Below are 26,517 nucleotides of genomic sequence, written 5' to 3'. Positions count from 1 at the left end.
TGAATTTTTCTAAACACATTTTAACATGGTTCATGGATATACCTACGAAGATCTTGAAAAAGAGATCAACGTCGACGATGTCGATTACACTGACTTAGAAGCCAGGTACCAGGTCAACCAGGATTTTGGCTTGGATAACTATGTTGTCATTGACGGAGCTCCTGTGACTACCGAAGCCAAAGTTCCAGTTTTGAGTAAAGTGTTGAAGAAATTATTATCCAGCTACGGTGAGTTAGAAGACGGCGATGACGGATTCTATATGCCAATAGAAGACGGGAAGACAAAAGGATACTTGTTTGCTCAGTTCAAAGAAGCAGACCTGGCCAAAAAGGCTATTAGACAATTGAACGGAAAGCAGTTGGACAAGAGTCACAGATTATTGGTCAATAGTTTGAGTGATATCGAAAACTATGGTTCTGAAGGTAACGTCCCTGAGGAGTTTGTGGAACCAGAAATCCCAGAATTCAAGGAACATGGTTTCTTGAAGGATTGGTTATTGGATGAACAAGGAAGAGATCAGCTTCTCTTACACCAATCTGAAACCGTTGGTATCTACTGGAACAAGAAGAAAAGCGACCCAGAAAAGGTTATCGAACCAAGACAAGGATTCACCTCCAAGTATGCCAAGTTTTCTCCAAAAGGTACTTACTTGTGTTCCATTCACCCTCAAGGTGTACAATCTTGGGGAGGTCCTGAGTTTGAGAGCTTGAGTAAGTACATCCATAACCAAGTCCGTTTGATTGATTTCTCTCCCAACGAAAACTACTTGGTGACGTTGTCTCCCTTGCCCATCACCATGCCTGAAACTGCTGCTGAAAGAGCCCATTTCCCATTCAAAGAGGAAAATGAGGGTCATAAATTAGTTATTTGGGATATTAAGACCGGTGAACCTGCCAGATCGTTTGCTTTGCCTCCTCACTTAGAAGGCCAGAAGGAGATGCCTTGGCCCTTGGTCAAATGGTCTCACGATGATAAGTACTGTGCTCGTCAAGGTCCAAATGCCTTGGCTATCTACGAGACTCCATCTTTCCAATTGTTGAACAAAAAATTGGTGCAAATCGACTCGATTGTCGACTTTGAGTGGGCTCCCGCCAGTGTCAAGTTGGCTAACTCCAAGGTTGAAGGAGGTGAATACCTTTTGTCATACTGGACTCCAGAAAGCTCTAATCAAACTGCTAGAGTGGCGTTGATGCAAATTCCATCAACCCAGGTTCTCAGAACCACCAACTTGTTCCAAGTCAGTGACTGTAAGATGCACTGGCACGATGAAGGAAAGTATTTGTGTGTGAAGGTCGACCGTCATACCAAGTCCGGTAAGACTGTGTTTTCCAATTTAGAATTTTTCAAGACTACCGAAAAAGACATTCCTGTTGAAAAGCTCGAGTTGAAGGAAGTGGTGGTGAACTTTGCCTGGGAACCCAAGACTGAACGGTTTATCACCATATCCAGATTGGACGATGGTACTAACAACCCTGCCATTCCAAAAAACATCATCTCGTTCTACGCTCCTGAATTGCTGCAAAAGACCAAGATCACTTCCTCTAGCTACAAGTGTTACGACACTATCGAGAAGAAGTACTCAAACACGATTTTCTGGTCTCCAAAGGGGAGATTTGCTGTTGTTGCAACCATCGGCAAGTCTAATGGAGAAATCGAGTTCTACGACTGTTCTTACGATGATGACAAGAAGCCAGGTAATAACAAGGACGTTAACAAGGCCAAGTTATTGAAAGCCGAAAAGTATGGTGGTATGACCAACTTGTCTTGGGACCCATCCGGAAGGTTTGTTGCTGCTTGGTCTTCGGCATGGATCCACACCATTGAAAACGGATACAAATTGTTCGAGTTCACCGGTAACATGTTAAGGGACGACACCAAGGACCAGTTCAAGGAGTTTATCTGGAGACCAAGACCTGCTTCATTGTTGAGTGCTGCTGACAGAAAGAGAGTCAGAAAGAACTTGCGTGAATACAGTGCACAATTCGACGAAGCTGATGCCATGGAGGCTGACACTGCTACCAGAGAAGCCATTTTGAACCGTCGTAGGCTTTTGGAAGAATGGAGAGACTACAGATCGAAATACGCAAAGGTTGAGTCTACAGAGAACGAAGTGCAAGCTGAAATCATCGAGGAGATCAAAGAGGAGATCATCGAAGAGAAAGAAGAAGTTATTGAGTAGACTATATTGTATGATAAGACAGTTGAAACTTGAGACTTCAATAAATAACTCACTTTTTATTAGTAGATACTAAGTAATTTGATAAATACTCACACTAATCTGTATTAGAGAACGTAATTACTATGAAACGTATGTCGATATTTACAAGAACCAGTAGATGTTGTCGCTATGGAGCCTTGGTCCGTAATTGTATTCCATGCCATTTGGCTATCTCATCCTTCAACACCTCGTTGACCAATCGGTGCTGTTTGATCATAGGAACTCCTTTGAACTTATCGCTTTCCACCAAAATGGCAAACATCGACCCGCAGCCGCCTGATACATCCCGGACCTCCAAAGCCAAAGGATTGAACTCCAGTTTCAAGATCTTGTATATCTTCGATTCATATTCATCCATCGAGGACATCGCATCGGAGTATAACCGGGCCCCGATCGCTGTGATATTCATGGATGCTCTCGGCGTCTGGCGCAAACCAATGCCTCTGACGCCCCGAACTGGTGCAAGTATCGATCTGAACAACATGGTGCACAAATACAGTTGTCGTTTCCAGTTTATTAATAATGAGATTTTGATTGGCATCCGAAAAAGCGAGCACTCACCAATCCATGTCGCAAGAGAGTATACGTGTAATTGTGTGTGGTGACGACAATGTGGGCAAGTCAACGCTCATATCGGCTCTTGTTAAAGGCGAGTACATCCCCAACATTCAAAAGAAACTTCCTCCAATAACCATTTCCAATGAAGACTATTCCGAGTGTCTTATAGAGCTCATATCCAATTCGCCTGTCAAAGGATCATCTCGAAATTCCATCACCGATAAGCGGGTTCTGAAGTACATTCCTCACACTACTGTGCTTATAGATACCATGTCGTCGGATCTCGTTGGGCTTCAGAAGGAATTGAAGCGTGGAGATGTCATCTGGTTGGTATACTCAGATCACTATACCTACGAGAGAATCTCATTGCATTGGATGCCCATGCTCAGATCGTTGGGCGTGAACCTCCCGGTGGTACTATGTGCCAATAAATGTGATACGACTTTGGGTGATGACACCAGCCAGAACTCCGACGAATTTTTGCCGTTACTTAATGAGTTTAAAGAGATCGAGGCGTGTGTACGTTCCAGCGCCAAACAGAATATTAATGTGGTGGAGGCCTTTTACATGTGCCAACGTGCCATCACACATCCGATATCGCCTATATTTGATTCCAAGGAAGGAAACTTGAAGCCGGCGGCTGTGGCAGCGTTGAAACGGGTGTTCTTTTTATGTGATAAGGACCAGGACGGGTACTTGAACTACCAGGAATTTTCCAGCTTACACACAAAGGCGTTTGAAAGGACTGCTGATATAACCGAGTATGAGAATATCCTCCGGACCCTTGACCGCGTGATATTCCCCGAAACGGAGCAGGATGGACTACATCCCGGCATTTCGGAAGATGGGTTTATTCTCTTGAACAAGATATATGCCGAAAGAGGAAGGCATGAGACCATCTGGGGCATACTTCGGTCCTTCAGCTATACAAACTCGTTGTCGTTGGACGATAAGTTTTTGTTTCCGAAAATCGATGTCAACCCCGATTCCAGCGTAGAGTTAAGTCCTCTTGGGTACCGGTTTATGGTTGACCTCTTTGTCAAATTCGACAAGGACAACGATGGGGGACTCAGTGAAAATGAACTCAGCAGCTTGTTCTATCCAACTCCGGGGATCCCCAAGCTTTGGAGGGATTGCCAGTTTCCTTCTTCGATTGTGTGTAATGAGTCTGGATATGTCACCTTACAAGGTTGGCTTGCTCAATGGAACCTCACCACTTTTCTTGACTATAGGACTACGTTGGAGTACCTTTCGTACCTTGGATTTGATGAAGGAAGCTCTATTAAAGCTTTACAGATCACAAAGCCTAGAAAGAGAAGAAAAAAGCAAAATAAGGTGTATAGGCAGCCGGTTTTTGACCGGAATGTGTTCAACTGCTTTATCATTGGAGCACCTAAGTCAGGGAAGACGTCTTTGCTCGAGCTGTTCTTGAAAGGTAACTACAGTGAAATGTACTCACCTACGATCCAACCTCGCATATGTGCAAAAGATATCGAATTAAGAGGGGGAAAACAGTGTTATTTGATATTAGAAGAACTTGGTGAGCTCGAGTCGGCCATTCTAGAAAACAAAAGCCGTCTAGACCAATGTGACGCCATCTGCTTCACTTACGACTCGTCCGATCCTAATTCTTTCCAGTATTTGATTGATTTGAGACTAAAGTATGAGGACACTTTGGACGAGGTACCGTGTGTGTTTGCCGCCTTGAAAGCAGATTTGGATAAACAGCAGCAACGGGGTGATATCCAGCCCGAAATTTACACACGGGACCTTTCCATCAATTCTCCGTTGCATATTTCTTCCAACTGGGCTACTTCTCTCAACGAGCTTTTCATCCAAATCGTCGATGCTGCCACTATGCCCAGTACCGCCACCGCCGGCTTGGAAAAGGAACCAGAAAATATCAATGACGAAAAGTACAAACACATTGTCCTTGCTGGTGGAACTATCAGCATTATGACACTAGTATCACTATGGATTTGGAGAAACCATGCAAAGTAGACTGGTGAGTGTACCTGCACACAACCACCTGGCTTCTCGCATCAAAAACCTCATCTCATCAAAAACAATTTTTTCCATCTCACAAAGCATGTCAGGAAACACCGAAAAAGAGTTTAAGCCCGTAACGGTCGACAAGCCGATCCCAGACACCTTCGACTTGGGAAACTTGGCGGCTTTTGACCCAAATCCCCTTGAAAATGACAAGTTGGCTAACGCAGAACAAAAGGAACAGTACTTGACAGCAGTCACCAGAGATAACGTGCAATTGTTGATAAATCAAATCTTATCATTGCCCTTGAAGACTACCACTGACACCCACGGGTCTTCCACCGGACAGGATTCCACGATGACATTGGTGCAATTGCCCCAGCCTATCACATTATTGCCTAGAGAGAAGGCTATTCCTAAGGACAAACCATTAACCAAATGGCAGAAATTCGCCGTTAAGAAAGGTATTAAACCTAAGGCTAGAGACGGAAAAATGGTATATGATGAAGACACCGGTGAGTGGGCTCCCAAATGGGGATACAAGGGTAAAAACAAGCTGCTTGATGACCAGTGGTTGGTTGAAATTGATGATAAGGTTAAGAATACGCCTGATGAGTTGATTGACCCAAGAAGTTTACATAGAGCTGAAAGAAAGAGATTGGTCAAGAAGAACGAGTTGCAGCACAAGCGGAACTTGAGAGGTTAATGAACCAGAAAGAGCATTTAACGATAAGCTATGTATTTATAGAATTTTAATGTCACCATTTCGTACCACTTTGGTTATTCGTTGTAGGCGCAACGCTAGAGATTTATTCTCACTGCGAAACTATTACTTGTTCAAATGTTAATATGACTTCGGAATATAAACCTAAAGAGTATTTACCTACGATTGACGTATGTTGCCAGCCTCAGGACACTTACTAGAAGTGTTACTAACCTACCAATAGGCCATTTTGGGAGTGGCAGACTTGGAAAAAGTGTCTGTCAAGAAGATAAGGAGAGCCCTCCAAGAGCTCTTTGCAATCAATTTAGATGAACATAAAGTATGTGCACCCCCCACCACAAGACCCAGTTCCTTCACTTACTAACCATTGTCAGAGCAGTATCAACGAGTTGATTCTCGAAAGGTACCACAACTTGGCAGATGAAAGGAAACAACAGAATGATAAGAGTGAGAAGCAGAGACGAGAAGAAATGATCAAACAAGATGCCATTCTAGCGTTGAAGCTCCTGAAGGAGATGAGTGTCCCGGTAAGAAACGCCCTCAACCGCAAAAAGCCATCGAAGGTAACCAAAACAAAGAAGTCGACCTCGTCTGAGGACAAACCTAAGAGAAAGAGTGTGTTTCAGAGAGAAGTGCAATTGTCTGCCCCTTTGTCTGAAATTATAGGCGTTACCAGCGCACCTAGAGGGCAAGTTGTCAAGCTCTTGTGGCAGTATATCAAGGGCAATAAGCTTCAGGACCCCAATTCTGGAAGAACCATTCTCTGTGATGAGAAGTTGGAGAATCTCTTCAAAAAAAGTACGTATATAATTATGGGAGTTACCTACCGAAACAATGTTTACTAACATAACCCTAGAGAAAGTCGATTCATTTGCAATGCAAAAAGATTTGGTAAAGCATATGTTCTACGATAAGGAATTGGCTGAAAAGAAAGAAGCAGCTGAAGCGGCAGCCGCAGCCTATTCGTCAGTCGAACCTCTGGCATCGCCTGTACCTTCTTCACGGTCTCCTGAAGAAGACCAGTTCTCAGAACTGTCGGAAGAGGACTAAACACGTCAGTTTGTATTTCCATAGCTGTACAATATATAACTCTGCTAAACAATGGCCTCGCGCTGTGGAGGATGTTTGTTTGTCTGTTTTTGAAATAGAGTCGCAAACCGCTGCACAAACTTTAGATGTCAGTGATGCTGCTCCAAAGCCAACATTCTAGTAGCAGAACACGAAGCCTCTCTTCAACAACTCTATTGAATCAAGATGACTCCTATGATAAAATTGACCATAACAAGTTGTACGAATGTGTGCTCAAAGTGGTAATTCTTGAGTATGTCAATGAAGCCCGATTCAAAACACCAATAGTGGTTGAAGACATTGAAGACACAAATGGAAGCTCTACCAGCTTGTCAATGGTGACTTCGCCTTCCAAGAAGCGGTCGTCTCGGGTGTACGGTCTCAATACGCCCAGTGATGTCAAACTTTCATCGTCTTTCTATTCTAACCTTGAACGCCATTTGAATCTCATTGCAATGAAAAAGAAGGGACTTCGCTTGGATGAGCATACACGCCGGTCGTTTCTCCGATTCTACAGTGAGTTGCTTGACCCAAAAGTAAAGGGTGACTTGAAGGCTAATAAGACTCCAGACTACTTGCTCATGAAGTTTGTTGCCAGTTCCAATAGAGAGATCATTAAGCTTGGATCCATTCCCCAGTCCGAGATTAGTAATGTGGTGTTCAAACAGGCCAATGAGTTTGTGTCAATCTTAATCGGGTTGGTAGAAAAGGAGAAAAACAGGGATTTGATCGTATCTAAACTCAATGAGCACAGAGATTCTTTGAACCCTCAGAAGCCCAAATCGTCAAGCTCTTCGGTATCCTTGACCCTGGCAAATGTCAGATACAATAAACCTTCCTTTAAAATTACCGATTTGGACCAAGCAACCGTGACTTTACTCCAGGACTTGTTCAAATTTGATCTGGTGAAAATTCAACAGGATATATTCAGAGTAAAGGACATTGTTCAAGAGAAGGCCCTTCACCAGGATATAAAACAAGTACTTTTCTACCTCGAGAAAGACTTAGGCCAGTTCCCTCCCAGTTCATTTGTCAACAATGAAGTATACCTGGTATGGAAGTCAAAAGAAAAAGCCAACTGTGAGTCGTTGATAGCAAAATACCCTGTGCCAGCATCAATGAAACTTATGCTGATACCGAAACTACCTTTGGGAGAAGACTTTTATATCCTTCCCAGAAGTTCTTTGGCAAGAAAGTTCTTCGTGGTGCTTGTCAAATTGTGTCTTGAACTTCAGTCCAAAGAGAGACAGCTTTCAGAGGAGGCCCCATTGTTTTCTAAACAATCCAGTCAATTGATGAATTTGTGTGCTAAAATATGGAGAATTGATTATTCTACAAAAGCTGTTTGCTTATTCTCAGCTGCCCACTTGTCGGGAATGTTGAAAGACAGCTTCTATATAACAAAAGATCCTAAAGATCTTGCTCCAGTTGACGTCGGCCATTCCATCCAGATTTTGAATTACTGTAAATTAATCCTTGAAGATGGTCCCGAGAAGAATCATTGGCCCTTAAAGGATCAGGATGAGTGGGTGAAAAACTTGACATATTCTTATAATGCAACCATGTTCTCCATCAAAGATTACCTCCTGATTCTTTTTAGCAAGGTGACGAAGCCCAAATTTGGGCCTGTATTGGCATTTCTTGGGGAGTACATTGAGTCTGATTTTTTTTTCAAACAGGTGCTAGAGTTACAATTGCCTAAGAAGTGGGAGAAAAAGCTTTCCAAAACACTTCTAAGAGTTGCAGAAACCAGATATGCCGAATTATTGGAGAACCTTCCCAGGGATGACACCTTAAGCACTATTCATGTTTTGGATATTTCTGAAAGTATTGTGCTGGACATTCAAAGCCTTCAAAAACGATACAAGAATCCGCTATTAGGCTTCCTCCATGTTCCTAGGACTGTTGCAACCGTCATGACATCCATGTTTGCAGTCGATTCCAAGAATATTCTCAAGCATATTGACGCATATAATAGGGAAAGGGGAGGATTTGTATCTTATGGGGATTCCTTGGAAGCATATAAGTCCCTTTGTCAGATACGGGACATTTACAACCAAGTGAATACCACCGGAGTATCATTCAAATTCAATTTAGAGAAGCTTTTCTTTTCTAGTTTGAATGAGTGGGTGAATGAAAGTGGAGAGAAAATCCAAAGTATCGTTGACCAAGCTATCAAAAATGATAATTTCAAGCCAGTAAATATTGAAAATGACGAGAAAAAGTTCAGTACATCTGTATTGGATATCTTCTCGTTAATTAGAGAATTTCTTAAGATCTTGGAACTGTTGGGGTGGTCTAATGAGTATCAATTGGCAAAAGTCTACACTATTTTATTGAAGAGCATTTCCGATGGAGTATTGAAATACACTTCAGCAATGTCTGACAAAATCATGTTTGAATTGAATGAAGATAAACAGAAGAAATTGCTAGAAACAACACAGCTGAAGGCTGATAAACGAAAAAGTGCAGGGTGGTTTGATGAAATGAAGAATGTAGTAAATAACATTCAAATAGCTGGGGCTAAAATTGAGGCAGAAGAACCCTACAACTTCCGTCCTGAAACTTGTGTTGCTTTAAACAACTTGGCTGCAATGCTGCAACAGCTTGCTCAACTTGAAGACATTCTTGATCCCGAGTTAATCCTGAAGACTGTGAGGTCATTTGAGCCTAACCGTCAAAATTATTTTACCAGTCATGTTTTCTCCTTGAGATTGAAAAGAGCAGAAAATCTAGCTTCTGGTGGTTCTTACAGCTCCAATATTAGACCTTATGTTACCTTAACTGATACAGTGGCTCGCAAAACCATTGGGAAGACAAGAACAATCAACCATACACCAAACCCTGAATGGGATGAAGAATTTGAACTCACAATGCAACCGAACACCAGTATTACGTTGTCCGTCACTGTTTGGGATGAGAAGTTAGGAACTCATTCAGTATGCGGGAGGGCTGTCCTACAGCTAGATCCCAAGAGATTCAAACATGACGGCATACCCCAAGAAATCTTCTTGGATTTTGACTCGCAAGGGAGATTATTAATTGAGGTTGCGGTTGAAAGTGAAAGAGCAGATGCCATTTTTGTCATGGGAAGAGCACATAGGACGTTGATGAGAGCTCGGGAAAGAGCTATCAAGTTGATTGTGGAGAAATTCTCCAGGTTTATACGGTTATGCTTTTCTCGAGCTAATTTGAAGTCAATTTGTGGAAATAATGGGCAAATTAAACCCACTGAAGATCAAATGCATGATGCCATGATACCGTTATATGACTACTTGAACTCTAACTTGCAGGTTCTTGCGGAGTTCTTGACCAAAGACTTATTGCTTCTAGTCATGGTGGCTGCATGGCAAGTAGTTGTCGCGTGCGCTGATGAACTTTTATTACCAAAGTTGGTAACAGCTAAAGTTTTTAACTTATCTAACTTTGGACCCCGAGCTGCTTCTCACAACCAACCAAAGCCTTCTACAGGTGGATGGCAATCTGCTGTCACTTCTGCTGTTGCGAATGTTACTAGTACCATTGGAATCAGTGGATTTGGAAAACTACTTACAAGCAATGAGTTGGAAACGGTTTTTGCCTGGTTGAACTTCTTGTGCTTTGACTTCTTCCATAATGATGGTAATGGACCTCCTATTAGAGACTTGAAGAACGAGCACTATCAATCACTTTTGTTGTTACCCGTATACTACGACGGAGATATTGACTATTTGAAGCAAGAAGTCGAACGGTTATCGCCTGCATTTGTCAAGTCATTGCGAGACAGGAACAACTTTGATAGTGGAAAAATCCCACTAAATAATAGCACGTTAGAGTTGAATTCCCTGCAACCAGGAGCAACTGAACAGAAGGGCAGACCAAGAAGTTTGAGCAGAGCCGGGACTATGGCTAGAAATAAGACAATAATGGCTAACGCTACCTCGAAAGCGAGAAAGAGAGCACAACAAGAGGAGCTTGAAGCCAGAGCAGATCCTATAGCTGCTCAGACCTCAGCTGAAGACATCATATTAAGGTTACTTATAATCCGGGATGAAAAATCGTTTGTTTCTAGACGACTCGAGCAAAGAGAAAAATTGGCACATAGCATTGCTACGGAGAGACTCGCTAGAGCGGCGGCTGAAGGCAGCTTCGGTAGACGATGATTTTGACGATCAATAGAATATTTTACAAAAACATAAATGTACATTAGCTTATAACAGGTAAAAAACTTCAAGCAATTTTTCATTTTCCTTCGTGATTTTCTGCCGTACTTGGAGCAGTAGCGACAATACCAACAATTGACTCATTGACGGTATTGTCATCAGCAGTGGTGTCATTACCATCTTGTTGAATAGTTGTGTCGTTAGCTTGAACCATGGTACTATCATCAATAGTCATATCTGGGTGCTTTGCAGACTCAGACTTAGAGTTCTTTTTCTGTTTGGATCCTACAGTTCCGTTATTATCGTCAGCAGCATCACGCATTTCGACATCTTCAGTAGCCTTTTCTGGTTCTTCAATTTCAATTTTGATACTCTTGTATTCTTCGATACCGGCATCGAACAAGTTTCTGATCTTTTCTTCGTACACGTCTGCTTGAGCAGCTTGAGACTGACTCAAGGTAGACTTCCATCCGAGTTCTTCATCCTCAAGGAGCTTCTTTAACGTCGATAACTTGTCTTCCCTTGTTTTACTGTCTTCCGTGGGTTTTTCATACACCGAGTTGGTAGTGAATTCATCATGGGTATCAGCTTCAAAGAATAATCTGTATGAATTCTGGCAGATGGACACCTTCAACTGTGAATCAGAATAGCCATTGCATTGATCTTCATCGATGTTTTCAATAAAGTCTTTGGAGAAAGGCATGTGAATCTTGGAAGCAGGAACACCCTCAGTAGGATGTGACATAACATAACTTGTGACGTAATAGTTATAATGTTCTTCAGCAGACTTATGGTCATTGATGGTCAAGTCATCGAGCCCAACGAACTGAATGTTTACAGTACTATCAGTTTCTCTATAGGCAATCTTGAACATGTTCTCATCATTGGTCATATGACTTCTGACTTGCATACGGTACAAGATTTGATCCTTGGTTGTAGAGATTGGACTTTTCCTATCCGCTTCAAACAAAACCATCATTTCGGAGGTCTTGGAATCAGAAGTCATGGTATGAATATGTTTTACCATAGCTTGGACAACCTTGTCAATGGTATAAATCTTGTATGCCCTGTTCTTGTAAGCTTGGCGAATGGACTCTTCAAACCATTGGTGTTCTAACTCACCCTCCAACAATCTCTCAGTCAAAGACAAGACTTGTTTGTAACAGTTCTTATCCCCAGTGATCTCAACATTCATGTCTTCCAATTGGTGACCGATTAAGTTCAAGTCTTTAGCAAATTGAGGGGTGGTCCGGGATTTGACATCTTTAGCGATAACTTCATTCATCAACTTAATTTCTTCCAATCTTTGATACAACGTTGTCAAATGACGGAAAAAGACATAGATAGTGGTATTTGAAAACAAGTTGTAAACATCTCTCTTCTCTAAAGAAGCTTCATTATCTTTCAACGAGAACTTTCTGCCAGTGGTAGAAATCCACAAGTCACTAGCTTTTTCAATCTCGTCCAATTGATCCTCAGATTCAGAGTTTTGAGGAGAAGCTTCAGGTTCGTCCTTCTTCGACTTGCTTTGCTTCTTCAATACATCCTTTAATAAATCATTTTCTCTTGGACGTTTCTTAGAAGGAGAAGATATTTCATCAGATGTTTCGTTAGTGACATCCGAAGGCTCTTCTTCTTTAGAAGTTGCGTTTGAGTTGATTTCCTTTGAATTTCTTTCATTCAACTTGGCTTCAATTTCTTCGTGAGGAATAGAAAAGAATAAAGAAACAAAGAACTGGAAGAATTGGACCAACTTTTCTCTGTCATTGGATGAGTAGTTGGAAGACTTATTAATGAAGATATCGCTCAATCTCAAGATATCGTACAAGATTTCAAGGTCATTGAATTTGTAGTTCAACTGTTCCTGGGGCTTTGGTGTTAACGGATATAATCTTTTGTTTTGTTGCTCAACTTTAACCGTACTTATCTCACTGATCAATTGCTTAGTGGTTAACAATTTCTTGTCAGCTTGTTTGAAAGTCAAACCTAAGTGATCTAATGACTTATAAAACACCTTTTGTTCCATTTCTCTCCACACCTTATTCCATTCACGTTGAGCTCTTCTCCATTCTTCATCCTTTTGCTTCAATCTCTTCAAAACAATTGGAACTGCGATTGCTGGATTTTCATGTAAAGCATCTATCACTTCGAAGCCTCTATCCTTGTCATAGATTTTTCTTATCACTTTTTTGTAGATGGTAACAGACGTGTGACCCAAACCAGGTGGTAACTTGAAATTGGCCTTTTGCTCTGGGGTCATATTGGCAATTCTGTTAGCAATAGTCTCCAAAGTTTGAATAGTTCTTAAGTTAGCTTCCATGTGGTAGTCATATTCTAATCTTTCTTCTTCAATTCTAAACAAGATTTCTTCGTACTGATTCTTCCTATGAGCAATGAACCCGGAATCCTCAGAAGCCCAAGTTGGATGACCTACCCACTCATCATTCAAGACTTCCCAACACATCTCATCTCTACCACTGCATGGCATGTAAGTTTCAGCTTTTGGTAATTGTCTATAAGATGGACCATAAGCTTTACAGAATGATAATTCCAATTGATGCTTTTTGAACATAATGGTTTCAATATGCTCAGGTTCTTTAAATCCAACAAACATCTTGAACCAGTCAACCAATTCAGGGTTTAAGTCGCCGATGAAGGACTCAACTCTGTCAATTAAAGTTTCCTTATCTATGATATCTTGAGAGTATAAGTTGATGATCTTCAAGAAGTCATTGTAAGTTTGCTTGTTGCCAATTGCCTTCTTTACTTTATCAAAAAAGTTGATTTCTTCCAGTAATGAAGAAGTTCTGTTGATATTGCTCGAAGGAATTGGTTCAGGAACACCGGGTACCAATGTTGGATTAGTAACAGTGGTTATTCCATTTTTAGATGAGATTTGAGTATTAGAATCTATCTTTGGTTGTATATCAGTTCTCATAGAAGAATATTGGGCTTCAGTATTATAGTTCTTGTCATAACCATAGCCTTCACTGATGGACTTCTTTTTTCTCGTTAGCATATCGTTATTCATACCACCATTGAGTATTCCAACACCACTAGCTTCAACCAAAGAAGAAGTAGCAGGAAACTTCTGTTGCTGAAGTTGCGAAGGTTGTTGCTGCTGTATCAAGTGCTGATTGAATTGAGAAGCAGGAGGATATTGCTGTTGGGGTGGGTATGGAACGTGGTGACCAAATTGACCATTAGAAGGACTAGGGCCATTTCCAGTGGGAGGTTGAAAGTTCCCCACTGGAGGTAATTGGGACATCGAGTTGTAAGCAGCTGGTTGAGGAGCGCTTGTGTCGGGTAAAAATTGTTTGAAATCATCCAACAAGTCTGGAGAGTTAGAGAATAATACAGTCACTTGTTCATAAACTTCGGCAATTGGTTTTTGTTCCCTTTGGTATGTCTGTAAGATCTCCAAAAATTGCTTGTAAATGTCTGGCTGGTTGGCAAATCTTGTCTTAATCTTATTGACATAAGTGATTGCATGATTCATTTGATCACTATTACCATCGGGTTGTTGACCCGGTTGTTGACCTTGTTGAGTCACAAGATCCGACGCAGCCAACTCATCACTATGCCAATCAGTTTTGGTGGTGGTGGTGGTACCGGTAGGGGTGGTGACTCTGATTGGGTTAGGGTCCGAAGGATCCATTGAGCACTCAATTCGGTAACCAGGAGGCAAGAAAGTGTTGAACCCCTGGATTAAGTTTGGATGGCCTCTAAACAAAGTTGATACTCTATCAATAACTCCAGGCGTATCAATTGATTGAGACTTAAAGTCCTTCATGATATCCAAAAAGTTGTTGTAGACGTCAGCTTGATTATAAAATTGAATCTTCACTTGATCCAAGTATGATAACGCATCCTTTACATTCAATGGACGATACACGTTTGTGGTGGTGGATCTGTTGGGTACGTTTTGAGATATTTGTTGTTGAACTGATTGGCCTGGAGATGGGGGTTGTTGAGCTGGTTGAGGTTGGGGCGGTTGGGCCTGCAGGGATGGTTGTTGAGGTGGCTGGGTCAGACCAGTACTTGCTTGAGTCAGTTGTATGGTTGGAACCGTACCGGCAGACGACACAGCACTAGGGGTCTGAGAAGGTCCATGTGGTTGAGGCTGATGTTGACCCGCAAGTTGCTGCTGGTGATGTGGAGGACTATGATGCTGGCCCTGTTCAGCTAAAGCCATTGCCGGTGGTAGACTAGTGGAATGTTGTCTGTGATCGGGATGCTGCAAAAATGTTAGTAAGATGACTTTGCACGTCGTGACAGCGTATCGGCTTGTTCACCCCAGTCAACTTTGCCTGAAAAATAAAACAGGCTCAAAGTCGTGCACCGATGGGTGGACATCCAAACTTCGGACCAATGAAAGCTGACGCCTAGGCCGATGGAGATATACATACTTGATCAGAAGAGCCTAAAGCGGGAATACTGAAGCTATGGCCCAGTTGATTGTGTTGGCCATTTCCTAAGCTTGGTAAACTTGGTAGCGGATAAAACTTTTGACCTCCTAAATTGGTATGTTAGTAAACGAGGGTACTAGAAAATGCGCACGATTCGCACGAGGGCTGGGGCCACGACGCGGGAAATGGCCGTGGGGGAAGTGCCGAGCTATCGGCAACTTGTGTTGCTAGTACGTACCGGTCTCCAAAGTAGCAGGTGGAGGTAAAACGGGAGGGTGTTGGCGGCTAAAAAAATAAAGTTAGTAAATGGCATCGATAACAGGGCCAAGTGTAGATACCACCTGACCAATGTGATCTATCACATCTTCAATCAGCTCTCAGGTGTTTTTATTTTAAAAACAGAGCCGTGCTGGAAAACTGATAAGACCATGGAAGGTTGGGCATCAACACCACCAATGTACATACTTGAAATTCTGACCTAACGGGCGATTCTGATTACCCCAAGGGTCAGGATTGGACATTCTGGGCGAATTTGACTAGAAAAACACCCGATTGGATACGCTTTTATTGAATAGGAAAAATTGCTTCACCGTGAACCCTTTTTGAAACTAACAGGTGCAAGCACAAGGAAAGTCAGGTTTAGTTAGGGATTGAACAGGAAATGGGAGACTTGCACGAATAATTCACCGGGTAAAGTTCTAAACAGTCGACTATTAACGTAGAACAAGTCGGATTACAAGGGGAATTTGCAAGTGCTATCAATTTAGTTGGTGGTTTTTTTCTATCATCACAAAAAGTTTCGAGGAATCACCAGCGGCGCGCGCACGACGAGCCTTCACGCCGGGTAACTTTGGTGATCCTCAAACGCCGGTGCGAAAACCTTGAGGCGAAAAAAATACCTTGAGCCGCTATTAACATCCATATCATGAATGCTCCAGATAGATTCGAATTGTTCATCTTACCGGATGGTGTAGACAAGATCAAAATCACCCCGGATACAAAAGTACCCAATGCTGCTATCATAAAGATCGAAAAAGAAGACCATACTTTGGCTAACCTATTAAGAGCTCAACTTTTAAAAGATGAAAGAGTGTTATTTGCTGCCTACAAAGTTGAACATCCACTTTTTGCCAACTTTGTGCTCAGAATACAAACCGAAGATAACTACACTCCCAAGGAAGCATTAAGAAACGCTTGTACGAATTTGATTGGAGAGTTAGACTTGATTAAGAATAAGTTCAAAGACGAATGGGCATTGAAGTCTTTATTGAACGACAACGACGACTACTAGGTTTGTTTGTCCTTATTGTACATTAGATAATGAATGCATATTTAATAATGAATTGTTCACACTACCACTCTACTATGAATTTTTCATGTTCTGTGTTCTCTTCTGAATTAGCTTCTTTCCATGGTATATTAATTCTATAATACAATTACACAAATGCTTTTTCCCGAATAGCCTGCTTGATGATCTCGATCTTTTCCATACAATCTGGAATGCTTACCGACGGGAAGTTTCCCTGTTTTAAGATCAAGATCAACGGATGCGTCTGGGTGATTCTAGTGGGGGAGATATGAGTGATGGCCAATCCGTTCTTCGACACAACCAACTTATGGTGGTCTTTGAAATTGAATTGAAAGCTGCCGTTGGTCATTTCGAACATAATGAAATCGCTGGTTCTGGTGTACCGTCTCAAAAACACTATTTCCTTACGTTCTTCCACGTCACTCACTTTAGACAAGTTGGAGTTCATGTACTTGGCAAAGAAGTCGACGATTTCCAACTGCTTTTTACACTTCGAAGGAGCATTGTAGATGGAATTTTCGATACATGTCCAACCTTCTTGCTCATGTAACAACAATTCCAAGAACTTCTCGTTATTGGTCATCTTCAAAATGGTGTTTCCATCATTGAACAACACCCCAATATCATTGTTGTTTAACTGGTAACTGAAGCCGTACTTATTGGAGTAGTCAACCCATTTACTAATCAAAGTTGGATTTTCGCAACTAGGTAACGTCATGGTATCAAGCTTTGAATCCACGAGCGTTTCCAACTTGCACATGTTAACGTAGGTAGTGTGGCAGGTCTTGTCCAAGTCCAATACCGAGTTGGAGAAGTTTGAATTGAATTGGAATCTCTTTTTGGTTAACATCGTAGGATCAACTTCCTTGTATTTAAACTTAGTGTCGTTAGGTGACAAGCTTCTTGGAAGAACCATTTGGGACTCTTCACTCTGTAAATCAGTCTTCAAGATCTCCACCGGGTTCTTCGTCTTTGGCGTGTATATACCACAGTTAACCTTCATGTTCTTGAAGTTCATTGCACTTTGGTTCTTAGAAATCATTGTCAACCCTTCAGGTTCTTTTGTTAAGGTGGTTTCTTGAGTTTTGTCAGGGAAAGCACCTTTGAACCAGTCGTAACTTAAAATCTCATCTATGGTTGGTCTTCGTAACGGGTTGACATCTAATAAATCTTGAATCAAAACCTTGGCCTCAGCACTAATTGGCTTATCAATAGGGAAACTGTATTCTGATTTCTTAATTCTTTCGTAGATGATTTGGACGTCCTTGGCTTGGAAAGGAGGCTTACCGATTAACAAAGCGTACATCATAATACCAATGGCCCAGATATCAACTTCAAACGAGTGTCCTCCATTGGCCTTACCACCTAACACTTCAGGTGCAATATAATTTGGAGTACCACAAATGGTGAATTTTCTGGAGTCGAAGCTCTCCAATACGGAAGCCAAGCCAAAGTCACCGATCTTCAAGTTCATGTTGGGGTCAAAGAAAATGTTTCCTAATTTCAAATCTCTGTGGATAACTCTTCTCTCGTGCAAATACTTGACGGCCCCAATGATTTGAACCATAAATAATCTGACTTCGGGCTCTGTCAATCTCTTCCTGGCTTTTAACAATTCCATCAAGGATTGGTTGGGGCATATTTCTAACAAGATATAGACGTTGACATCGTCTTCAAAACAGTCGATAAAATTGACAATATTAGAATGCTTCAATGACTTGTGGATTTTGATCTCAGATAACAACTTGGTCTTGGTTTTTTCGTTTTTGATGGAAGCTTTGGCGACGGTTTTGGCAGCGTAGATCTGTCCATTTGAATCCTTCATCTGGAAACATCTGGCAAATCCACCTTCTCCCAAGAACAATCCTCTTCTATAGTCTCTTCCATTTCTAGTTCTAACCACTGAAGGAGGAGTTTTACACAAGGCAGATAACTTTTCCTTCTTTTTCTTCTTCTGTTGTTGTTGTTGTTGTTGTTGTTGATGCTGTGGCTGATACTGGATTTGTTCTTGTTGATACAATTGGTGTTGTTTCAACATGGTTTGAGCATCCGGAGTGGGCTCAACTTCGTAGAAATCTTTGGTGGATTTCTTCAACTTGATGGGGGTGACGTTGCTAGCGTTTCTAGCATTCATCTGACCACTGTTCAATGGCTGCAAAGGTTTTGTACGAACAGACATGCTTGGAATATGCAAATATTAAACGAGTCTATGTTTGTGGACAATAAAAATTGTGACGGAGCAGAAAAAAGACCTGAAGGTTAAGATTTAACCGAAGACACTTTCACTACAACGAAAGGTGGAAGGTATGCAAATCGATTCAAGTATCTCTGTAACTAATGTTATAGCAGAGAATGGGTGAATAAGGATGAAGTCAACTAGACAAAGTGCTACTCCTTTTGAATTTTTCCCGTAAAGATTATTATATATAAGCAATGAACAATTACAAGAGCCTAATGTATGTGTGAAGCATTTTTTTACTCAATTTATCTAACATATTTACAACCTTTCTTATTGCAGATAATTAAACACCTAAATATTTTGATTTTAAACGATTTTATTCCAGTAGTAGATTCGACAATATTTACCTATTTCCTGTTTGGGGAAATGTATGGAGATATTTTTTTGCGACCAATGCAAAATTTCAGCAACCTCAATTTGAGGATGCTTGATGTCTATTCTAAGGCAATAAATTGTGTTACTAGCCTAGTAAAGAACTAATTTCAAGTTCATTGTCTTATCCGTAGTTTTTTGTGTTTTGATCTCGTTTTTTGAGCCTCATGAGGCTGCAGTTTAAACACCACCTCACAGCTAATTAGAATCAAAGGCCTAGCCCATTAGGGAAGTTGCACATTTGTATCTCAAACCAAGTACCAATGGTCAAAGGAGAGCAGGTTTGGATGCAATTATCAGGAATTCTTATTTGGAAAGAAAACATACTTTGTATCAATGCTATTTTAAGTGGACACAACAATCTCTAAACTTAATTCGCTATAAAGTGTGAAATTTGCAACTTTTAAATAGAATTTCAAATCCATCCTCTCTTAAGTCCCGGAGACTTCTAGATGTCACTGTTAGCATACTCGACACGGAAGAGACATCCCTGGGTTCAGAGTCCAATTCTGCAAGGGCGTATCACGTGACATACTAGAAATGATTGCCTAGTGTCTTCTGTCCAGACGCGCATCACAAGCCAAATAAAAACTATCACTTGGTTCATGAAGCGCGCACGACTGACATAATTTTCCAGGACAACAACAGGTAGCCGATTGCGTGTGTAATAACATGAGTTCTTCGGAAGATGATATACCCATTGTCCAACGGTCCAAACGGATATTAGACGACAGCGAAGACGATGTACCAATTTCCCAGCTTCCAAGCTCCGTGAAAAAGAAGGTCAAACGAGAAACTGATGATCTGGTTTCTTTAAACCACCCCAAGTCAAAATCAAGCAATGGGACATCAAAGTCTTCCTCCAACGGGAACATCAAGACTCCCAAAAAGGAACGAACCAAGAAGACCCCTCTGGACAAGAAAAAACCAAACAAGTCGCTCCAAGTCAAACTGGAAGATAAACCCACGAAACAGGAAGAAGACGAAGAAGAAACTGAAGAAACCTACAAATGGTGGGAGGAACAAGAAGACCGAGACGGCGAAATCAAATGGGACAGCTTGGTGCACAATGGGGTGCTATTTCCTCCCGAATATGAACCATTACCGTCTCATGTCAAATTATACTATAATGGAACACCCGTGAATTTGCCCCAGGAAGCAGAGGAGGTGGCAGGATTTTTTGGAGCTTTGGTAGAAACTGATCACGGAAAGAACCCGGTGTTCCAAAGCAATTTCTTCAAGGATTTCCAGCAGGTGTTGAAAGAATGTGGTGGATGCAATGTTGAAATTGAAAAGTTTGAGCACTTGGATTTCAGCAAAATGTATGCCCACTTTGAACAGTTGAAAGAAGACAAGAAGAAGATGTCCAAGGAGGAAAAGAGAGAGATCAAAGAGGATAAAGAAAGGCAAGAAGAACCTTACAGGACCTGTTTGTTGAATGGCAGAAAGGAGAAGATCGGGAACTTTAGAATCGAACCTCCAGGATTGTTTAGAGGAAGAGGTGCCCATCCCAAGACCGGTAGGTTGAAGCGGAGAGTGTTCCCCGAAGACGTCACATTGAACTTGAGTGAGGGGGCTCCGGTTCCACCACCCCCAGAAGGACATAGCTGGGGTGACGTGAAGCACGACAATACCGTCACCTGGTTGGCTATGTGGAAAGAAAACATCGCTGATTCGTTCAAGTACGTCCGCTTTGCCCAGAACTCATCTGTGAAGGGGTTGTCAGACTTCAAGAAATTCGAAACCGCCAGAAACTTGAAACACCACATCGAGTCGATTCGTAAAGACTATACCCAGTCGTTGAAGTCTGAATTGATGCAAGAACGGCAGATGGCCACTGCCACCTACTTGATCGATATATTTGCCTTAAGAGCCGGCGGAGAGAAAGGTGACGACGAAGCTGACACAGTTGGGTGCTGTTCCTTAAGATATGAGCATGTAACTTTACGACCTCCCAACACGGTGATCTTCGATTTTTTGGGTAAGGACTCGATTCGGTTCTACCAAGAGGTGGAAGTCGATAAGCAGGTGTTCAAGAACTTGAAGATTTTCAAGAAACCTCCTAAACAGCCGGGAGATGACCTATTTGACCGAATCAGTCCTCCCTTGTTGAATAAGAAGTTCCAGACATATATGAAAGGGTTGACGGCCAAAGTGTTCAGAACTTATAATGCTTCAAAGACGATGCAAGACCAGTTGGATTTGATCAAAAATGAAGGCACGGTTGCCGAGAAGGTGGTACGGTTTAACGCCGCCAACCGGACGGTGGCCATATTGTGTAATCATCAGCGTACGGTTAGCAAGTCCCACGGGAACAGTGTCCAGAAAATCAACGATAAGTTGAGGGAGTTGATGTGGAACAAGATCCGGTTGAAGCAAATGATGCTCGAGCTTGACCCCAAGTTGAAGCGTAAAGATCCCAAGTACTTTGCGGAAATCGAGGACTTGAGTAAAGAAGACATCATGGTGATCCAAGAAAAGATCTTGGAGCGCACCAAGGAACAAGTGGCTAAGAAGTTTGAACGAGACAACGAGAAGTTGAAGGCCGAAAGTAAAGATCAATTGACCGCCAATGACTTGAAGGAAAGAATGCAAAAAGTTAAGGAACTACAGGCCGAGTTCAAAATAGAGTTGGCGTCCGGAAAGCCTGAAATCAAAAAGTCGGTAACGGTTGAAAAATTAAAGCTGCAAGTGGAACAGATAGAGCAACGGATTTTGAACACTCAATTCCAGTTGAAAGACAAGGAGGACAACTCGGAGGTGTCGTTGGGCACGTCCAAGATGAATTATATCGATCCTCGGTTGACGGTTGTGTTCTCCAAAAGGTTTGACGTTCCTATTGAAAAGTTGTTCACAAAGACGTTGCGTGAAAAATTCACCTGGGCCATCGAGTCAGCTGATAAGGACTGGCGGTTTTAGGCAATTCCACAAATATCTAGACTCATGTAATATACATAACCCCGAAACAGCGACCAACTAGGCTTTGCAGGCAAGAGTGGTGGTGTACAAACCGCGATGGTGTTTGTTGTTAAATTGGAGGCGTGAAAACGCGTTTTTCGCGATTGAACGCCAATTAGCACACCCGAATCAGAAGCCAAATTGTGGGTTTTCCACCATGAAGGAGTTATACCTGAAACAAAGCAATGGGACAATGCATGAGATGCATCGAATTTTGCGTTTTGTTTGTTTATTTGCAAGAAAAGGAGCTGTTCACTAATTCGGGGTTCTCCTTTCACGCACTCCCTCCCTGTCTCTAATAAATACAGACGTGTGGCCAAGCTGTTGTTTAGAATTTATCATAGCTTATTGAATGTGGTCTTTGTGGATGCTAATAAGCTTGTGCACCGCCAGCGCCTTGCCCACGCTAGTGGCAAGAGATGACTCCCTGACGGCTCTCCCCACCTTGACATATACTTCATCGGCAGAATCATCATATACCTTCACGCCAGTAGTGGATTCCGCTGATGATAATCCCTATGTTCTCCAAGAAACCATGCCGAACGGGCTGGTGTTCATCATCTTTGGCTCCATTCTCCTTCTTTTGGTGGTGTCAGCCTTCCTTTACTTTACCATCACATGGGCTATTTCAGTTTATAAGGCCAAACACCAGAGCGAAAAGTATTTCTACAACGCTCCGCTCCAGTACCCGGACGATGGATTCAACAGTTCCGGGTCGTCTGTGTTTGAACGCAAAAGTTCCTTTTCCAACATGAGTCAGTTGACATTGAACCAACCACTTGGCAGGCCGTACCGAAATGCTAAATTGGAAAATAATAGAGGGTCGATGTTTTTCAGTCCAACTAGTGATTTCATACTTAGCAGCGATACTGATAGTCCCACCAACTTTGCCGGGGATTCCAGCAGCAGTTTCATCAATCTTAACAGTTCGGCATTATCGTTACTAGAGATAGGATCTGGTACGGTGGAGACCCCGCCTAACGAACTGAAGCCCAAGCGGCCGCCTAGTCAATATCTAGAGGACTTATTGGCGGACTAATGGAACGAGAAGTTGTAAATAGACGTATTTCGAACTATAATAGCATAGCATTAATATCATACCCACCAACTGCTTTCCGGTGTGGGCACGCGTGCACGCACCCGCAATCGACCCCAGGAAATTCGCAAGGGGTCTTCTCAATTTCGCCCACTTCACCAATGTTCAAAAGTACCATCCAAAGATCCATCCACACTTCTATTAGAAGATTGGCCAAGAACGACACGTCCACAATCGACTCGTTCCGTTTGCCATCCCAAACCTCCATTTCTGAATGGGAATTCAAGTACGACTTTGTTCCCAAGGTATCCGAGCCCAAGATCCCTCCCATCAGTGAGGATGCCATTAAACAGGACGTTGCTCATGAAAGAAAAAAGTCCGTAGAACAAGAAATGATCAATGAAGAAGCGACGACCTCCATCAAGGTCGAAGGAAACTCAGCTGCTGTTTTTCATGGAGGTGAATCGGTAGCTGCCGAACCCGAGTTGTTACACGATAGAGGCTCCAAGCCCATTAAAATCACCAATGGTGGTAGGGGAACCGTTAAGGCTTCTAAGCCTGCTAACAGGGACCAGTATATCCAGAGCTCTGCCAACCCCAACTTGAACAAGGGAGAAGTTAGCAGTTTGGGAGATAGTGTGGTTGACCACAAACAAGAGGAGGTCAAGCCATCAGCAGTTATTGATGATTTAGACCACGACAATTTGCACAATGAGGGCCAGAAGATGAACCCGGGGTCCGGAAGCAATAATGTATTGGTGACCTTGGGAATTTTTGGTTTGGGAGCAGGAAGTTACTATTATTACAACAACCTGAAGAAGGCAAAAGCCTAGTGAATAGCACATAAACAATAGATATTTATTCAGAGAGCAAAAAGTAAAGAATGGTTGCATTATCTATGGTTTATATATACAAGAAATAAATATGGATGCTATTAATATTGACGAGAGGCTTCTTGACAGGCCTTCAATTGCTGCAAGTAGAAGTTGCAGATTTGCATGTTACCACCGTTGTCTTCCAAACACTGGGTGAAGTTTCTGGCGTCGGCGTCACAATGCTTAGCTTGTTCTTGGTAGTTTTGCAGTTGTTGTTGGGTCAATTGTTGGTCTTGGTATTGATCAACGGGCTGAGAAGACGAGCCTCCAAAAATCCCGCTCAAACCAGCACCAATGGTGTGGCCAACGGCAGAACCAACGGCAACACCAGCAGCGGTTGAGGCCATTTGACCAAACAAACCTGGCTGTCTCTGCTGAGGTTGAGAGGCAGGGTGGGCAGCCGAATGTTGTTGAGGATACGAAGCGGTGTGAGCCGATCTAGTTTGGGTTCTAGCTGGGGCGGTTCTTCTTTGTCTAGCCATTTTAATTACTGGTTTTGTAATGGATAATGAATTAATTGAGATTGGATAAAAAGTGGCGACCCGGAAGCTTATATAGGGAAAAAATTTCTATGATGTTGGTGGGGACACGCGCACGTTCGCTCCCTCGGAGATTCCAGTTGGTTCTTTAGTTCCGTTTGTGCACAGAACATTTTATGTAAGGGGTAGATGTAAAAAGATGAGTGGAATAGGGTCTGCTTGTGATTTGGAAGGCAACCGTTCACAAATAGACTTTTAATCTTAATCAAGTTCATGTTGAGTTGGTTTCGCAGCTGGAAATAAGTGTACCAGGTTCTGGAATACTCAAACCATCATTGTAAGTCTGATTTGTTTAGTAGAACTGCACAAGAGTTCCATGTGCTACAATTGCCCATTATGATTTTGCCCATTCTTTTTTTCTCTCCGTTATACCTCTTGGGTATTATTCTTGATTAGATCATTATTTTAATCGCGTTGTAGAGCCTGTTTCATCGATGAAAACTACCTGATAAAACATTCCTGGCATTGAGAGAGTTGACCATCAGGATCTGACCCATACACCCACTGAAGATGTCCAAACTGTTATTGTACAGACAACCTGCGCATGGGCAGAGCTTTTCCAAGCAATCACTAATGACTGCAAACTATTATAATAAGGTTCCGTGTATAACCTCAAATAATTGTACTCTTGTAAACCATGACGTTTCACACACACAATAAAAGATGGTTTAGAATACAAGCACGCCAGACGCGAGGGTTGGTGGATCAGCTGAGTGTATGCTTAAGATGCACAGTAACCATTTATTTTCAGTCCTATTGGTGTACAGTCCCATTGGCGTTAACCAACGCAAACACAATGAATCTGGCAGCTAATACCGGTGTAATATGGCTAACATGGGGAACCCCCGCTTGAATAGTTTTAGAGTATCTGGAATTCCTTTCCATTAACTCCCAGCTGCAACAAGCTTTGTTGAGCGAGTCAATATCACGATGGAATGGAATACCTACACCCTACTCACGTGCCAACCTATGAGGAACTCTCCCGGAGCCCTCGCCCCGATTCGCTGATTTACCTCATAGTCTAAACACACTTGTGTCGACTTCTCCTCCCTCAGCAAATTTAGATGAGACCTTTTCTTATCCGCGACATATCCCCATACCCATACCTTCTGCGTTATCGGCATCGCGACCAGGTGAATATGATTCAGTTCTATATGCTTCAGTTCCTCCGACTCAACCATTCGAAGGCTGGTACATTGTACGAGGTACTAGAGCTTCCTCGGACGTGCTCTCTAACTGAAATCAAGCTACAGTTCAAAAAACTCAGCAAGAAATACCATCCGGATCTCAACAATCACTTGGAAGACGAGGACAAGAAAGTTAATAGTGACCAGTTCATGAAAATAGTTGACGCCTATGAAACCCTCAAGGACAAACACAAGAAGGCCGAATATGACAGATCACTTCTGACGAATGGTGGCATGCACTCGGGAAACGGACAGTTTCGAGAAAACTATTCTTCCACCTATTCATACAATAATGCCCGCAAAGAGTGGGAAAACCTGTACTACGGAGAATCCAGAAACCTGGGTGGATCTCGGTTGAACCGCACGCGTCACCGGGTCCACAGCTTCAACGACACGGACGAATCAACCTCCACCTTTTCGGGTGAACACAAAAACTATGGAGACCGATTCAACGTACCTCATTTCAACTATAACGAACACCTATCCAAGCACTTGAAATTCGAACAACGGATCATCAACAAGAAATTGACCAAGCAAGAACGGGATGCCATACTTCAGCAGTTGACAAAAAATGCCGATTTACTGGATGTTAGTGAGGAGTTGATCACCAAACACCTTATGCGGCAGGTAAATAGAAAAGCCAAAGGAGAACTGATTTTGTACAGGAGCACCAGCAATATGAGCAGTTCCAATCCGTTTATGTATCAGAAGCCTAGCACCGTTCAATATGGAGTTCATGAGAATGAAACGGACTATGATGATGGGTCTACGTTAAAGGCCATGGTCATAATAGGAGGAACAACCGGTTCGTTGTTTCTTGCGTTAAAATGGTACTTGGGTAATTAGAGATAGACAATATAACAACTGACTGGAATGATTTTAAATTACATTATA

At 42.2% G+C, this 26,517-nt stretch overlaps 12 protein-coding genes across 12 annotated transcripts; 9 read left to right on the top strand and 3 right to left on the bottom strand. All coding sequences in view use genetic code 12, as the record gives it.

Moving 5' to 3' along the window:
* Window positions 1-25: 25 nt before the first annotated feature.
* PRT1 (Translation initiation factor 3 subunit b) lies at window positions 26-2,179 on the top strand (the record flags this gene model as incomplete). Its single annotated transcript, XM_006685933.1, has 1 exon — window positions 26-2,179. The coding sequence occupies one exon, from the start codon at window positions 26-28 to the stop codon at window positions 2,177-2,179; it is 2,154 nt and encodes a 717-aa protein (XP_006685996.1).
* Window positions 2,180-2,345: 166 nt separating this feature from the next.
* PSN45_005319 (uncharacterized protein) lies at window positions 2,346-2,702 on the bottom strand (the record flags this gene model as incomplete). The annotated part of the gene is made up of 2 exons (XM_006685710.2): window positions 2,346-2,614; window positions 2,654-2,702. The coding sequence occupies 2 exons, from the start codon at window positions 2,700-2,702 to the stop codon at window positions 2,346-2,348; spliced, it is 318 nt and encodes a 105-aa protein (XP_006685773.2).
* Window positions 2,703-2,785: 83 nt separating this feature from the next.
* On the top strand, window positions 2,786-4,777 carry GEM1 (ERMES complex Ca(2+)-binding regulatory GTPase gem1; the record flags this gene model as incomplete). The annotated part of the gene is made up of 1 exon (XM_006685709.2): window positions 2,786-4,777. One exon carries the CDS (start codon window positions 2,786-2,788, stop codon window positions 4,775-4,777), a length of 1,992 nt encoding a protein of 663 aa, XP_006685772.1.
* An 88-nt stretch (window positions 4,778-4,865) lies between these two features.
* Window positions 4,866-6,539, top strand: PSN45_005317 (uncharacterized protein; the record flags this gene model as incomplete). The annotated part of the gene is made up of 5 exons (XM_006685707.2): window positions 4,866-5,466; window positions 5,640-5,659; window positions 5,713-5,808; window positions 5,864-6,287; window positions 6,346-6,539. The coding sequence occupies 5 exons, from the start codon at window positions 4,866-4,868 to the stop codon at window positions 6,537-6,539; spliced, it is 1,335 nt and encodes a 444-aa protein (XP_006685770.2).
* A 204-nt stretch (window positions 6,540-6,743) lies between these two features.
* Window positions 6,744-10,699, top strand: PSN45_005316 (uncharacterized protein; the record flags this gene model as incomplete). Its single annotated transcript, XM_066158462.1, has 2 exons — window positions 6,744-6,774; window positions 6,846-10,699. The coding sequence occupies 2 exons, from the start codon at window positions 6,744-6,746 to the stop codon at window positions 10,697-10,699; spliced, it is 3,885 nt and encodes a 1,294-aa protein (XP_066014559.1).
* A 5,334-nt stretch (window positions 10,700-16,033) lies between these two features.
* RPB11 (DNA-directed RNA polymerase II core subunit) lies at window positions 16,034-16,399 on the top strand (the record flags this gene model as incomplete). The annotated part of the gene is made up of 1 exon (XM_006685931.1): window positions 16,034-16,399. The coding sequence occupies one exon, from the start codon at window positions 16,034-16,036 to the stop codon at window positions 16,397-16,399; it is 366 nt and encodes a 121-aa protein (XP_006685994.1).
* Window positions 16,400-16,544: 145 nt separating this feature from the next.
* CDC5 (Cell cycle serine/threonine-protein kinase cdc5/MSD2) lies at window positions 16,545-18,596 on the bottom strand (the record flags this gene model as incomplete). Its single annotated transcript, XM_066158461.1, has 1 exon — window positions 16,545-18,596. The coding sequence occupies one exon, from the start codon at window positions 18,594-18,596 to the stop codon at window positions 16,545-16,547; it is 2,052 nt and encodes a 683-aa protein (XP_066014558.1).
* A 1,104-nt stretch (window positions 18,597-19,700) lies between these two features.
* TOP1 (DNA topoisomerase 1) lies at window positions 19,701-21,947 on the top strand (the record flags this gene model as incomplete). Its single annotated transcript, XM_006685702.2, has 1 exon — window positions 19,701-21,947. The coding sequence occupies one exon, from the start codon at window positions 19,701-19,703 to the stop codon at window positions 21,945-21,947; it is 2,247 nt and encodes a 748-aa protein (XP_006685765.1).
* Window positions 21,948-22,338: 391 nt separating this feature from the next.
* On the top strand, window positions 22,339-23,025 carry PSN45_005312 (uncharacterized protein; the record flags this gene model as incomplete). Its single annotated transcript, XM_006685700.2, has 1 exon — window positions 22,339-23,025. One exon carries the CDS (start codon window positions 22,339-22,341, stop codon window positions 23,023-23,025), a length of 687 nt encoding a protein of 228 aa, XP_006685763.2.
* A 158-nt stretch (window positions 23,026-23,183) lies between these two features.
* On the top strand, window positions 23,184-23,855 carry PSN45_005311 (uncharacterized protein; the record flags this gene model as incomplete). Its single annotated transcript, XM_006685698.2, has 1 exon — window positions 23,184-23,855. One exon carries the CDS (start codon window positions 23,184-23,186, stop codon window positions 23,853-23,855), a length of 672 nt encoding a protein of 223 aa, XP_006685761.1.
* A 101-nt stretch (window positions 23,856-23,956) lies between these two features.
* Window positions 23,957-24,379, bottom strand: PSN45_005310 (uncharacterized protein; the record flags this gene model as incomplete). The annotated part of the gene is made up of 1 exon (XM_006685699.1): window positions 23,957-24,379. The coding sequence occupies one exon, from the start codon at window positions 24,377-24,379 to the stop codon at window positions 23,957-23,959; it is 423 nt and encodes a 140-aa protein (XP_006685762.1).
* Window positions 24,380-25,575: 1,196 nt separating this feature from the next.
* Window positions 25,576-26,469, top strand: PSN45_005309 (uncharacterized protein; the record flags this gene model as incomplete). The annotated part of the gene is made up of 1 exon (XM_066158460.1): window positions 25,576-26,469. The coding sequence occupies one exon, from the start codon at window positions 25,576-25,578 to the stop codon at window positions 26,467-26,469; it is 894 nt and encodes a 297-aa protein (XP_066014557.1).
* Between the last annotated feature and the right edge of the window lie 48 nt (window positions 26,470-26,517).

The sequence above is a fragment of the Yamadazyma tenuis genome, chromosome 7, assembly GCF_029203305.1.
Source record: "Yamadazyma tenuis chromosome 7, complete sequence".
Taxonomy (NCBI): domain Eukaryota; kingdom Fungi; phylum Ascomycota; class Pichiomycetes; order Serinales; family Debaryomycetaceae; genus Yamadazyma; species Yamadazyma tenuis.
This window is presented reverse-complemented; position numbering and strand designations above follow the sequence as displayed.